The 15,496-nt window shown below is 45.8% G+C and overlaps 1 protein-coding gene across 1 annotated transcript in view; it reads left to right on the plus strand.

Moving 5' to 3' along the window:
- Window positions 1-15,496, plus strand: part of PAPPA (pappalysin 1) — a 709,179-nt gene that overhangs the window by 330,949 nt on the left and 362,734 nt on the right. The window contains exon 7 of the mRNA XM_085612107.1: window positions 10,600-11,107. Coding sequence (XP_085468233.1) covers window positions 10,600-11,107 — 508 coding nt within the window. The remainder of the gene's footprint in view (window positions 1-10,599; window positions 11,108-15,496) is intronic.

Below are 15,496 nucleotides of genomic sequence, written 5' to 3' on the forward strand. Positions count from 1 at the left end.
TCAATTGGGCAGGGCAACAGTGACTATGATCTACAAGTGCTGTGGCTGATGGACCGGTGGGTCAGGGTTTACTGTCAAATCAGCCAGCAGAGGCCTTGCTGCTAGTATATGCAGCAATCCCCCACACCTCTAAATGGAACTGAGAAACGCTCAAATTAGCAGCTCAGCAAACTGCTGGTTTACGGTTTTCTCATGTTCCGCCAAACCCTGTATAATTGTCCAGTGGCGGCTGCTCCGCTAAGGAGGAGGAGCAATGCCACACTGCTCTTTACAAGACGTTATTATCAATTTCTTTTCTGTGCCACTCAAAGCAATGTTAGGGCGGGGCAGGGCGGGCTTTGCTCGCCGCCGTCAGAGGGAGCAGGAGTGGTTTGCCCTCTTGTGCCAGCCAAACAGTCATGCGCACTTTGCATGTTTTCCACTTGGCTGTGTTACACAGCCTGGTGGAGAACATGCCCAGGCTCCCAGGCACTGCCTGGGCGGGCAAACAGGCCGCTCAGACCAATCATAATGCTGCTGATGCAGCGTCGTTATTGGCTGGGAGAGCCAGGGTGCTTCCGGTGTGCAGCAGAGTGAGGAAGGAGGAGAGGTCTGCAGAGGAGGACAGAGGAGAGGCCTGCAGCGGTGATGGTATGTTTATTTTTGTATTTCTTTTCATCTCCCCCGCCTCACCACCCTTGTTCTGAGGCAGCTGCTACTATAATAGCCTAAACCTAATCTATGTTTTATCCTTGTAGAATGGCACGGGAATAGGTTTGGAATCATATCTCGATAACAGCAGCAGGTAGAGCTCTGCTGGGAACTCTCAGAGTGTCCCTCTTAAAGCAACTGGAACGTGCAAAGGAAAACAAAAAATGCAGGGTGGAACAACTAATTTCTACTTCTTCCTCATGTTCCAAGCAGCTAGGTGGTCCAGATATTGTGTCCTTTGCATCTTGAATATATCTACGATCAATGTAAAGGTTCGAGTTTTGTTATACAATGGCAGATGGGCTGCTGCAGATGCTATATGTTTTTTACTGTCTTGATCAATGGTAAAGCAGTCCAATGTCTCATACATGTAGTCTGCGCTATATAAAAATTCACTTAACCCCTTCAGTGCCCCGCCCTTTCCCCCTCCTGTGCCGGGCGTTATATTAGCGGGCAGGGTTCATGACGAGATAGTCTCGTCCTGGGCACAGCGCAACCGTGCTCCATGACGAGACTATCTCGTCATGGGCATAGAAGAGGTTAAATACGACAAATCCTGGCACCTCTCTTTTCCTGCAACTTCTCTTTGTTTCTCCTTATTCTTAATACCCATTTGTCTCTCATATGATTTTTTTTATAATTCTCTCCATCTTTATGCTCAGTGTTTGTCAATCCATTCATTTTCTTTTCGCCCTCTACTCTTGCTCACTCCTCTCTAGCCCTTTGCTTTTGGCTCCCTTCCACGCCCTCTTGCTCTCTACCCATTTATTCTACTCTCTTCCTTTTCGGCCTTTTCAATCAATCAATCAGAACATTTGTAAAGCGCACTACTCACCTGTGAGGTTCTCAAGGCGCTTTGGGGGGGATGATGCTACTGCTCGAATAGCCAGGTCTTGAGTAGTCTTCTGAAGGCTAGAAGGTCCTGGGTCTGCCGTAGGAGGATGTGGAGGGTTTTCCAGGAGGACGAGACGGCGTTGACCTGCTTTGTCATGGAGAGAGTAGAGTTGAGGATGAACCCCAGGTTGCGTGCGTGGTCGGTAGGTGTTGATGCTGTTCCCAGTGCGGTTGGCCACCAGGAGTCATCCCAGGCCGAGGACGTGGAGCAGAGGATGAGGACTTCAGTCTTGTCCGAGTTTAGCTTCAGACGGCAGTTCTTCATCCACTCGGCGACGGCTTCCATTCCTTCGTGGAGGTTGGTTTTGGCGGTGAGGGGGTCCTTGGTGAGGGATAGAATCAGCTGGGTGTCGTCGGCATAGGAGATGATGTTGAAGTCATGTAGTCGGGCGACGTGGGCAAGCGGTGCCATGTAGATGTTGAACAGTGTCGGGCTGAGGGATGAGCCCTGGGGTACGCCACAGATGATCTTGGTGGCTTCGGAGCGGAAAAGGGGGAGGCAGATGCTCTGGGTTCAGCCGGAGAGAAAGGAGGTGGTCCAGTCCAGAGCCTTGTCTCGGATCCCAGCGTCGTGGAGGCATGTGCGTAGGGTGTGGTGGCAGATAGTGTCGAAGGCGGCTGACAGGTCCAGGAGGATGAGGGCCGCGGTTTTGCCGTTGTCCAACAGGACCCTGATGTCATCGGTGGCGGCGATGAGGGCAGTTTCCGTGCTGTGGTTGCTGCGGAATCCAGGATGCTGTTCTCCTCGAGGTAGCGGGTCAGTTGTCTGTTGACGGTCTTCTCGATTACCTTCGCCGGGAACGGGAGCAGGGAGATGGGCGGTAAGGTCTTGAGGTCCTTAGGGTCAGCCTTGGGTTTTTTGAGTAAGGCGTTGATCTCGGTGTGCTTTCAGCTCTTCGGGAAGGTCGCTGTTTCGAAGGAGATGTTGATGGCTTTCCGGAGATGGGGTGTGATGGTGGTGCTGGCTTTGTTGAAGATGTGGTGTGGTCATGAGTCTGATGGAGATCCGGACTGGATGGTGTTCATGATTTTGATGGTGTCGTTGTCGCTTATGTTGGTCCAGGAGAGCAGGGGATCGGTGCGGATGGTGGCTGTGGGGATGGAGGGCTCAGTGGCTGTCGGGGCCGTCGTGACGTTGAAGCTGTCATGGATGTCTGCGATCTTGTGATGGAAGAAGGTGGCAAGGGAGTCGCACAGGTCTTGTGAGGGTGGGATGTCGTTGGTGTTGGAGCTGGGGTTGGAGAGTTCCTTCACGATGTTGAAGAGCTCTTTGCTGCTGTGTGCGTTGTCATCTAGGTGCTCTTTGAAGGAGGCCCTTTTGGCGGATCTGATGAGGTGATGGTGTCTGCGGGTGCCGTTTTTGTGGGCTGCGTAGTTGTCCGGTGTCGGTTCACGGTGTTATTTCTTCTCTAGTTTTCTGCAAGTTTGCTTGGTGGCCTGGAGGTCATTGTTGAACCAGCTGGCTTTCTTGCTGGTGTGTCTGTTGGAGGGTTTCTTGATCAAGGCGAGGGTGTTGGCGCAGTCGTCGATCCACTGTCTGTGGTTGTGGGCAGCGATGTCGGGGTCGGTGGGGTCGGGGGGGGTGGGCTCCGGGCGAGGGTGGTGGTTAGCTGGTCTTTTGTGACTTTGCTCCAGCAGCGGCGAGGGATCTGTTGGGTGCGGTGGTGTGTGGTGGGTTTCCAGAAGGTGAAGTGGATGCTGCGATGGTCGGTCCAATGGAGTTCGGTGGTGTGGCTGAAGGAGACGTGGGTGCTTGCGGAGAAGATGGGGTCAAGCGTGTGGCTGGCAGAGTGGGTGGGTGTTGTGATGAGCTGTCTGAGTCCGAGGTTGGCGAGGTTGTCGATCAGGGTGGTGTCGTTGTTGTTCTCAAGGTGGAAGTTCATGTCCCCAAGAAGGATGTAGTCTGTGGAGGCGAGGGCGTATGTACTGACAAATTCGGCGATGGAGTCGCTGAACTGTGGCCGGGGTCCGGGGGGGATCTATAGACGAGGGTTCCTCTTAGGGTGGTGTTGGGATCGGTGTGGATCTGGAAGTGCAGGTGTCCGGCGGTGCTGAGGGTGTCGTCGGTGTTGGTCGAGACTCTGAGAGTGTTCCTGTGGATGATGGCAATTCCTCCTCCTGTTCCGTTGGTGCGGTCCCTGCGGATGATCTTGTAGCCGTCCGGGATGGCTATGGCAATGTCGGGTGAATGAATGAATACGTATTTGTATAGCGCATGGCTACCAGTAGGCATCCCAGGGTGCTGAGGAGGGGTTCATCCAGGTCTCCGTCAGGAAGGCGATGTCTGGGGAGGTTGAGTCGAGTAGGTCCCAGAGTTCAACGGCGTGTTTGCGGGTGGAGCGGGTGTTGAGAAGAATGCATCTGAGGTGGTTGCGTTCTTTCATGGTGGGTGGGTTGGCGGAACGGATGCTGGTGAAGCTGTAGTTCCGGCAGGAGAAGGGTCCTTGGGTGCGCTTTGGGGCGGCCAGGAAGCAGGTGTGTGATCGTCCGGTGTTGAGTGCGTAGAGGGTGCTGGCATCGTAGCGGAGACAGGCGTCGTGGCATTCGCGGGGGCCAGGGGTTCTGGTGCTGGGCGTGGTCCAGGCACGAACGGGCACAGACGGGCTTTCCTTAGGCGCGCCCGCGCACCGGTCGTCATTTGACGGGGAGGGGGGAGGGACGAGCAGCTGGGAGGCGGGAGCGGGGCGGGAGGAGAAGGGTCAGGGATAGCGGCGGGAAACGGTGTGAATAATACGAGGGGGAACAGAGCAAAATCAAGACAAAAGTACAGTGGCAGTCAGGGAGTTAAAATAACCAGATAACAGAAACAGATAACAATGACAGATAACAGAAGGCAGTACCAGGCAGGAGACCAGCAGAGACAGGACCGGGCAAAAAGCAGTGATCACGCGGTGATCGGCCCTCAGGGAGAGGAGACCAGGGCAGGCTCGAACCCTGCACAGGAGGGCTGGCTGGACGCAAGGCGGCGCAGAGCACCGCTGAGCTGCTGGGGAGCTGATGGGGAGAGTGAGATCCTTGGATCACGGTCTGAGGACTCACCCAGGTTTTGGAGGCTGGTAATAGGCATGTGTTTGCATGGGACTGACTTACCAACGATCTTCCAGCAGTCTCCCTAGCTCCCTCACCCGGGACTTGAATCAAGCTTCTGGTGGTCCAGAGGCCATGACTGCCAAGTAATGACACGCCCCCTTAATAATATGTCCAAGGATGTGAACAACGCCAGGCTAAAAACAGAGCAGCCAGAATCACAATGGGCTTTTTTAAACTAACCTCACTCATTGACAATGGAAAGGAACCAAGACATTTAGCATGGTGTCGTGCCATTTCCTCTCCGTTGCTTGGAGCAGGACCCAGCCCAGAGATGAGGGTTGTCTGGAAGACAGCCTGCAGGCAGCATCAGCGAGGAGAACGGCTCTAACGGAGAGGGATAGAAGATGTCACAAACAAGACACCTCATTAAACTGGTGAAGCATAACATTAGGGTATTCAGTGAACTGTCCCCTCAGGACTACTGTGCTGTTAGGTGGCATTGAATCATAGACACTGCGTGTCTATCTATCTATCTAGCTCTCTCTCTCTCTCTCTCTCTCTCTCTCTCTTTCTGTCTGTCTGTCAACTTTCTCTATAGCTCTCTCATCTTTCTTTCTTTCTTTCTTTCTTTCTTTCTTTCTTTCTTTCTTTCTTTCTTTCTTTCTTTCTTTCTTTCTTTCTTTCTTTCTTTCTTTCTCTCTTTCTCTTTCTTTCTTTCTTTCTTTCTTTCTAAACCAAAACAGGGTCTGTATGTCTTATCTATCTATCTATCTAGCTCTCTCTCTCTCTCTCTCTCTCTTTCTGTCTGTCTGTCAACTTTCTCTATAGCTCTCTCATCTTTCTTTCTTTCTTTCTTTCTTTCTTTCTTTCTTTCTTTCTTTCTTTCTTTCTTTCTTTCTTTCTTTCTTTCTTTCTTTCTTTCTTTCTTTCTTTCTTTCTTTCTCCAAAAAACAAAACAGGGTATGGTGTGCAAAGTGTTTATTTGCAGCTTCCTCTAAGCTCTAAAGAAATATTGGCAACTTCATGAAATACTTTTTTGGGAAAGGAAAAACTTTACAGCCCTGGCTTGGTTTGCTCATAACTGGCAACATGATGCACCGCTGGTTAATGGGGACTGCAGTCCTGGGGCCCATTCCTTCTGTTGGTGATCAACTTATTTTGGACTACACCCCTAGAGGGCATTTCCAGGCCAAGATGAAGGGCGCAGTGAGGTATAATAGATGGCATTCGGCTGCATCCTTAGTCAGTGGTACAAGGAGAGGGTTAGCCCTATGTGCCAACATTTTACAAGTAGAAACTGGGAGATTTGGGGAAAAAACAGGGGGAATATATTTTCCTCACTGACTTCTAACATTTTAGGTGGGAAACAATTTTAGAAAACACCTGCCTGAATCGGGTCTGTTGGCATGTATGACTTATCCACTTTCAGCATTTGTCAGCGTGACCCTCTCTGTGTGTCTCTGAGTAATGGACACCAGAACAGTATTTACAAACCATACACATTTAGCATAGAGGTTTGCACAGAAACAAATTATCAGGGAAGATAGAACTCAGAACCCACTGACAGTACAGCAAGCACAGCAAAAGTTGAGTACACATCATAGCTTACAGCCCAGATCTAAATACTACATATACTAAATGAAATACTACACATATAACAGAGAGCTGAGCCAGAGGGTTGGCCCTGGCTCAGAGAGTCCGTGTGTGAGCCGCTCCCTGAAAACATTTGCAAATCATACAACAAACGTCATGTTAGAATATGGTAAGGTGTCTTCAATTTTCAAAAAACCCTTATTTTGCCAGTATTGGATCTTTAATAGATTCAAAGCTTGAATCATTCTCCATTGTCGAAGTGGGAGTCCCACAGTACTATAGTAAAGCAATGTGTATTACTACAAAAGATAAAATGGCAATGAACCATAGGTTTTATAGCCTATCTATGTCATTTTTAAAAGAGGACCAAACTACAAACTTTAGCCAATCAGGCAGCAGAACTCTCTAGAACACTCCCAAGATTGGCTGAATCTCTATTATTTTCTACCACACGTCGTGTGATGCGAGTCTGTTTGAGCACTACTCAAATTACTTCTTTTTGCTCAGTTTTTAGAAAATTTCACTTCCAAAGATCATCACTTACTCTGAATGGACACATATCCCAACTTACCGAAAAAGAGATTTTCAAATCCTGTGACACTTGTAGGAAGAAGAGGCTTAATTTGGATGACCCACATAAGGAATGTATATTTTGCCTCTAACCGAAGCATAAGGTGAGAGACTGCAAGATTTGTCGCATCTTTTCTCAGAAGACTCTGAAAGACAGGGAAGGTAGACTTTTGCTGTGGCTCTAAAAGCTGAAAACTAAAGGGTGCCCTTTATCTGAGAAAACTAGTAATCAGTCTTCACAGACTTCATCTTCTTGCAAAAGACAGAAATCTAAAGAAAAATTGCCTCAGAGCCACTTTCAAAGGCCATTGAGAATTCTAAAAATACCACCACTTGGCACAAAAAGAGGCATGAGGACCTGCCGTCTTCCTCCAAAAAAGGTAAAATTGCCCCAGAAAAGGTAAACTACGAACCTACCACTCCTTCCCCTAAAGAAGCACTTCCCAAACATGCTTTGCAGTGTTTGCCATTGACGAAAAAATCCATGAAGAAAGCGTCAAGCTCTTCAGTTGTATTCTTGTCAATGACGGCGCTGTCGATGACGGCTTCCTCGATGCTGACTTCCTCGACGACCGTGTCTACGGTAACAATGATTACATCAATGTCACAATCTCCTATGATCATCTCCTCTTCACTGCTGTCATCAACGATGATCATAACGATGAGGATATTAAAACGACCATCGATGGTATCCCTCCTCAACTTACCATCGACGACGAAGATCCCGTTAGTGACACAGTCCTCACCGGCACAATCCCAGTTGCCATCGACGTCTCAATCGATGACAATATCAATGACGATGGGCTTAGCGACAATGACACCATCAATGATGCCGTCGATGATGATACCGCTGACGACGACCTTACAGGCGACGAAGAAACCATAGACGATGGACCTGTCAACGCCAACATCAAAGACCACTGTAAAGATGGTATTTCCTTCATTGTCTTTGATGAAGTGATAAAGGGATAAATCTTCTGCACACCTCTTTGGGGTGGCTCACAGTCCATCTCAACTACATGTCAAATGCCAGGACTTTGAGGATGATGACGAGTAGTACCAGGAGGACTGTTACTCTGCGAGATTGCACTCAGAACCATTCCAGCACAATTTTCAATACAAGACCAACAGGAACCTTCTATTGCAATGCAAATGTCTCTGGTTACCAATTTGCAAAGTATGCTCCAAGTCCAAGACAATTTCAGGTTCTCACGATCTGCACCTTCGGCTCCTATGCCACAAGCACCAAGGCCGGTGCAGTTGCTGCAAACTCCTACACCGTTACCGCAACCATCATGATTGCTTGAGGCACCCGTTGTCCCTCTACCAGAGTTGGCGGTTACCTTGGCTGACTCCCCAGTTGACGATGCTCCATCTATGGACGAAGACAGGGAAGAGGGCAAAATACAAGTCGACACTTCAGTTTCCAATGAGTGGAATGCCTATCTTATCCCCACCTCTTCCCCACAAGTGGTGGCACCAGTAGACTCTCCTCCAGGGGACATTGGCGACTTTGATAATTTAATAGAGAGGGCAGCCAAACAATTTTAACTTCCACTGCTCACCAAACAGACTGTTTCCTCTATGATTTTAAAGAACCTACCAAGACATCGATGAGGGCTATCCTGACTATTGATTCTATTTGGCAAGAAATACTTAAAGCCATGAAGAACCTGGCTCCGGTTTCATTCAGCAGTCACTCTCCAACTGATTGGGGGGCCGAAACCAGATTCGATGATATCCCAAGTGACGCAACATTGCTCTAAGAACCCGTCCACACTAATTTCCTCCCCTCCAGACAATATGTTCACTTACATTGACTAGCTAACAGAAAATGCCAAGCTGGAAGCTCGAAAATTTCTACAGTAGTGTGAAAGAATATCAGTAGAGAGAATCGACTGCGCCATTGATTTCTCTTCTACTGGATTCAGGCAACTTGCGGGAGTGGCTGTTCTCCGCAGACAAGGATGGTCTGTGGAGCAATGCAACACAGTCCAGATCGCTGCATTGTGTTACTCTGCTCCAGGGAACTGTTTCATGGATTTTGACGCATTTCCAGATTTATCAAAAGTGGTGGACATCTGAATACACCAAAATGCTACGCCTTCCCAGGGGAAGCGTAACAAGGAGAAATATCCTTATTCTCCTCATTACTTCCTCTTTCTATGTGTTATGCATTCCGCTGCACACATAGAAAGAGGAAAATCCCTGAGGGGATTATTTTTGTGCAGGAAAATGCCCTATCCTGCACAAAAACAATCCTCCTTACAACGCAGGCACCCTCGCACCATGGTTCATGGGTGCCTGCGTTGGCACTAGGCAGCCAAAACGACACCAGCACAGGGATAAAGGCAGAAATTCGCTGTATTCTTTTAAATATGGCAAATGCCTTCCCTTTCCATGTCACGCGGTGCAGCGCAGAAAGATGACTTTCTGCGCTGCATGACCTTCATATGAACATGCCCCTAAAGTGAGATCCCTCGCTTGATTTGTGTGAGCAGCACAAGTTCAGCAAACAGGATACAGTATGGAAGATGGCTTGCCTCAACTGAAGCGCCAACAAAAAGACAGCTTGGATTAGAAGCAAAAAAGGCATAGTGATTTACTCGAGTTTAGCATATTACTTCATTGTGTATAACTTAAAAAACAATTTAGAACATCTTCAACTTTCCCATTAAAATTGAATGTTTTTTTGTATGTTTGTGAATTAAAAAAACAATTTCAACAATTGTATAATTTTTTTGATGTATGTTTTTTTCTGTATTTTGTGTATTGTTTTGAGGTTCAAATAATAGAAATTGCTTAGACGGAAGTCCCCAGCTTGTAGTAATGACTCAGTAGGGGTCCCAAATTACAGTAAAGATTCAATGGAGGGGGTCACAGGAGTCAAAAGGTTAAGAACCTCTACTTCACTCTAAGTTAGAGGCGCTGATGAGTATTGCAGAAGCTGGTTTATAATAAATACATATTTATATTAACTTTACATTGGAAAGAAGAACACTTTAGGCAATGTAGGTTATCAAATCGAAACCATTTCACAATCATTACTTTTTAGACAAGATTCACAAGATTTTTAGTCTGGTGCCAGAGCTGGGAGTGGAATCCAGGTTCCACACTCAGCAGCTTATCCACTAGCCACATCTATTTCCATGTACCAACAAACGGCACAAGTGGGAAGCCGACCTTTTGGGCAGGGGAGCAAAGTGTTCTGTTAGACAAGTGAGAGCCAAGTAGATGCTCCCAGATGTATGGCAGAGCCCTAAGGGGTCCTGATTTACTGAAATGCTTGAACTGCATCTGTGATGGAAGAAACGGTCCACTAAGTGCACAGGTGTTTTTTTTTATCTCTAACCCCCAACGTGCAAGCTGCCATTGAACAATGTTTACATTCGCAGAGATTTCATCACTGGCACCATAAAGTGTGTGAACACTGATAAATATTGCCTAAAAGGCAACAACTGTAAAATAAGTAAAGCTTGCAGATTACTGCAGGGAAATGTAAAGCTGGCAGATTACTGCAGGGAACAACAGTCCGATTTACACATACAGTACTACGGAAGAAATCCGGCTTTTGATTCAGACTGATTGTGTACTGAAGGCAACAGTTTAATGACACTGATAACCGCTGCACTGAAGACCACATTAGGCTTTTGAAATTGGTAACTGATGTACTGTAGGCAACACCAGGCTAGTGTGACTCACAGATGATGTACTGGAGACATCATCCGGCAAGATAAAATGTCGGACCGTGTACTGCAGCCATCAGTTTAGGGAAATTGATGCGTGACCTCCTTAATTACTTCTGGTCTTCATTTCCTGCAGGTCATCCAGATGTGGAACAGCCATGCAAGTCAAGTGTACGTACCTGGAGCCCAAGCACTGCTGTAGTCCAACGGAGGGTGCCACCCATCTGCCCAGAGCCACAGGGTTGCCACCTGGAGCTGGAGTTTCAATACCCATTAATTCCAGAGTACCTCACTATCTGGGTGACCCTTATTGCCACAGATCTGGACTCCACGGGGGCCGTGAATGATGTCCGGCTGGTGACAGTAAGCGGGAAGCACATCTCTCTAGGTCCCCAGGATGTCTTCTGTGACATCCCACTCACCATCAAGATAGACTCGAAGAGCATCACGGAGGAGGTGAGCAGCGTTCAGATATACACCTTGGACCAGTATCTCGAGATTGACGCTGCAATGCTCATCTCTGTCCCCGACAGCCCCCTGTGTGCCAACTGCCACCCTGTCAGCTACCGCATTGTCCGAGACCCGCCATTCAGCGCTGGAGAGGCGGCTAGCTTCTCAGACCTCAACAGACGATTCACAGACACGTGAGTACAACACATCCTCAAAGAGTGAATGCTAGTCTACCAAGCAAAATACAACAAGCATTTGTAATGCAATAGGTCTCGCATTTGTCAAAGTTAGAACTGTTGGCATTGAAAATAACAATGTTTTATACTTTTGTTTTTTTATTTGCAATTGAGTTATTATATTTGCACAGCACTATTGCCATGGTATAAAAAAGCAAAAGTAAAAAACATTGTCATTTTCAACGCCAACAGCTCTAGCTTTAAAAAATGTGAGACCTATTGCATTGGAAATGCAATCGGTCTCGCATTCGTTGGAGGTGGAGTTATTGGCATTATAAATGCCAATGTTTTTTACCTAAGCCATGTTGCAGGGTGCAGTAACATATTTGGCCAAAAGAGATCCAATGGGACCTCTTTTGGCCACATATAGTACTGTACCCTGCAAAGCTGGAGTTATTGGCATTATAAATGCCAATGTTTATTACCTACCTTGTTGCAGGGTGCAGTACCATATGTAGCAGTCCAGTATTTGTAAAGCTCAAACAATTACCCGAAGGCGTCAAGGTGCTGGGGGCCGTCGGGAAGATTAAGCGAGCTGTTGCCCAAAGTCACATGGTGCTGGGCTGATCTGCAGCCGGCACAGGGGATCGAACCGTGAGCCCCCGGGTTCCGGAATCAGTTGCACTGGCTGCTGCGCCACGCCTCTTCCACAGGTCCTATGGACCTCTTTTGGTCACATATGGTACTGCACCCTAGAGAAGATATGGTAAATCCATCCTACCCATAATGCATTGCATACAAGACAGTACCACAAGTGCATTCAAATAGCTATGTCCATATATACAATCAGTAGCTTGGAAATGTGACAAAATAATTATTATAATAATTCCGGATTAGGTTGTACTCTGTGTGGACCTGATGAATGGAAATGTAAAGAAGGTCTCATATAAATGTGAGATGTGCTAGTGAGTAAAGTAACCACTGCCAGCCTTGCTTAAGACCAAGTGTGTGTCCTGCCTGAAGCCCTTTAAGAAAAGTACTCTGAGGCTGTAATTAAAACCTATGGAGTAACAACACATGTAACAGGGGGTGTCCTCATAGGAGGTTACAAGAAGAGACAAGGCGGTACTAAGGAGGGACTACTAACCCAATTGACCAATGAAAAGCCACTATTTACAAAGGACAGGGACAGGAGCCAATTAAAAATAGGGGCGGAACTTTATTCCCATATCCTAAATTTAGCATGTCTCGAAGAGACAGCGCAAATGCTGCCTAGGCGAGACATTAAAAGCATGGAATCACTTCTGAAGCACAGAGTGTGAACAGCTGACCTCAGGGCTATAAGTGGTATGAAAAAAATGGGAGATCTCTCAAAGGGGTCATGCCGATGTAATTAAGGGCGTGGCTTAAAAACACAAAAGATAAAAATCTGTGTTTAGCATATGTGTTTAGCATAGTGTGCCGCCCCACTGATATTTTGCTGCTTCTGTCCTTGAATCCAGATATATAATATAGCAAGTAAGTTTGCACCTACAATAATTCAGGACTGTTGGCTTTGTCAATGGTTGTTAGTTGCTTAAGATAAATAAACAACTACTACGGCTCCGTTATATATAACATTGAAAATTCTTCAGTTCTGACATGATGAGACTGTGAAAGAACTAGAATGAGACTCTTTGAAGTTACAACAAAGGCAGTAAAGGGTGGCATAGCTGCAGAGTTAAGATTTATTTTTCACCTTGAGGGTGAGGGCAAAAATGGAGATCCCAAAAGGGGACCCATCTTAGCACCTGCTTTTTAGAACTGCCAGGGCTCAGCACTGGCAGGATCCAGCCCACTTAAAGCCCTGGCTGGCTTGCTCTGCAAAGAAAGGAAAAGAGCAAAAAGGTGAGGTTGAGGAGGTGATGTATGGCGCCAAGCCATTTTTCCAATCCTGGTCTTTCATTTTTCAAACTAATGCATTAAGAGAATGTAATCTGAGTTAAAAACATATCAACAATAGAATCAAAGTGGATGCTTAGAGTGCTTTCTCAAATGTAAAGCCCGGGGCTAAAATGTAATGCTGTAGGGACATTGGGGCACGTGGATGAACAAAAAATGAAGGATGCAGGTAGAAAAGATAACCTATGTATTTGGCACTAGTCTCATTATTTTAGTTACGTTACTGCTCGTTATAATCCATTCTGTGGTAGTAATTTATGGTTAAATGATTCCGAGCTAGTCGCGCATTGGCCAGCGTGTCGGCTTTGAATTACAAGTAGCAAAGTGACTCCTACGTTACAGTGAGTAGACTTGGGGCAAATACAATGCCAGCAGCAGGTTTTGTGTATTTGTATGAACGGATCTTGATGAAAAACACATTTATTCATACCCATCCTAGGACATTCAATTATTCACTTTCATCTTTACAACTATATTATATTACAATTATCGTTAGTCAGCTTTGCCTTCAGTTTTATTTTATGTAAATTGTGTTTCGTAAGGGCGAAATTAATCAGAATCACATCATGCAAAAAAAGCAGCTTTTTCATTTCAGATTAAACTTTCTTGGAAACAAGGAATACATTTCTCGAAAATATTGCTTTCCTACAAATGTAATGCAGCACAAAAAACACTTCAAGCGTACAACTTCAGAGCAAAGTTACTACTGCCCAAAAGAGCTAATCTCATATCCATAAGATAGAAACAGGAAGAATTCAATGTTGATCTCTTCTCTACTCTGTGCCCCCCATAGGCTTAGCAAGCGTTATATAAAAATGTTGCAATACAATAGGAGATTCTAGTTAGTGAACTATAAACTGCCTATAGATCATTGCAGCAGAGAAAAGAATCTACTTGTCTGGATAACCAATGCAAATCCTTCCTAGCGCCCCTGAATCAGACACTTTAAAGTCCACAGCAGAGCTTTCCTTGTCAAACATAAGGAAAGGCAATCGATTTCTGACGTTTGTGGTGCACACCCTTCGGGAAATCTCTAACATTTACCTGACAAATCCTTCTCTGTAGTGACTTTGGGAGTTCTTCTCGGGTAGGTTTGAGCTTAATGTGGAGCTATTTTTAAACCTTGTGAAGAATTTCATCCCTGCACTAATTCTGTACTGCATGAGGTAAGTGAATATGTTATTTTCCAACAGGAGCTATTCTTGTTTGTTCACCTACAGTAGGTTACCAGTTAACGTAAAGTCCCTAGGTTCCGATTCCATCTTATGTAGGTCCTGATTCCATCTTAGTTCATGGAGGCCGCCATCTTCCTTAACTTAGACAATGGAAGTCGCCATATTCCCTGATTTATGCAGAATCATTGTCATGTCTGCATTTAAATGCAGATGCTGCCAGACCTTCTCTTTCTAGAAACTATAATAGCATCAAGTTCTTCGATTAATTACATAGATACAACATCAAATGAGACATTTGTCTGGGTCAAATGTCTACTCCTTACCATATCAAGGTCAAATAAGAACACACACCACCATATTAATTAAATACGTAGTCTGAATTGACGTCATTTTACCTTATATGTTCATAAGGAAACGTCTGGGATGCTTACCTTGATATACTTAATCTATGTCAGACATTCCTAAACGTATGTCAGACATTCCAATTTCGGATAAAATTTAGTATATAAGGACTTCCACTTAACCACTTGTCAGGAGAGGTCCTTCAGCCAGATTATCACCAGAGATTCTGCCAGAGAGAATCTGGCCGACTGCCAGTACACTTCACACTACGCAGATGATACATCTCCCCTGAAGCTGATAAAGCTAAGTCCCAGAGGAAGACCGACTATCTGCTACCGCAGTGGGTGTTTACCCTTCGTGGGGAACACTGTCTTCACACCTCCTCTGATATAGACAGCCTTTGCTGTTCTTCTCCCTAAACATCTCTAGCTTGCAAGTTGCTCTGCTTTTCTTACTCTCATAGTATAGAGCATAGAAGTGGGCGTAAGGGTGTTAGGCTTTCGATAACATTTTAAGTGACATTTTAATAATGCTGGAAATTTTCATTCTATTTTTGTTATTTATAACGTGTCTTGTTGCTGTTTTTATAATATTCTGTGTAATTGTTTTAGGTGTACTGAGAAACAGATTGATCCAGTAGTAATAAATACTTTTAGCTTTAAAGTGTTCATTCTTTTAAGTACAGTGTGTAATACTTTGAATAACAAAATAAGGTTGTTGCTGTCTCCATGCTGTCCTTAATCCCCTTATGGGATTCTTAGTAACCTCAAAAGCAATACTTCTGTATCAATTACACATTGAATAGTGTTGTTCGGGGCTCAAATAATTTCATCGCTGGTTCATTGAACTAAGTTAACCTGTGCCACCCATGGTTGGGAAAGCACACTTTGCAGAGTTACGCCAAGTGTTAACTTATGCAACACAATGAGGTACAGAAATGTCCCAGATG

The sequence above is a fragment of the Triturus cristatus genome, chromosome 1_2, assembly GCF_964204655.1.
Source record: "Triturus cristatus chromosome 1_2, aTriCri1.1, whole genome shotgun sequence".
Taxonomy (NCBI): domain Eukaryota; kingdom Metazoa; phylum Chordata; class Amphibia; order Caudata; family Salamandridae; genus Triturus; species Triturus cristatus.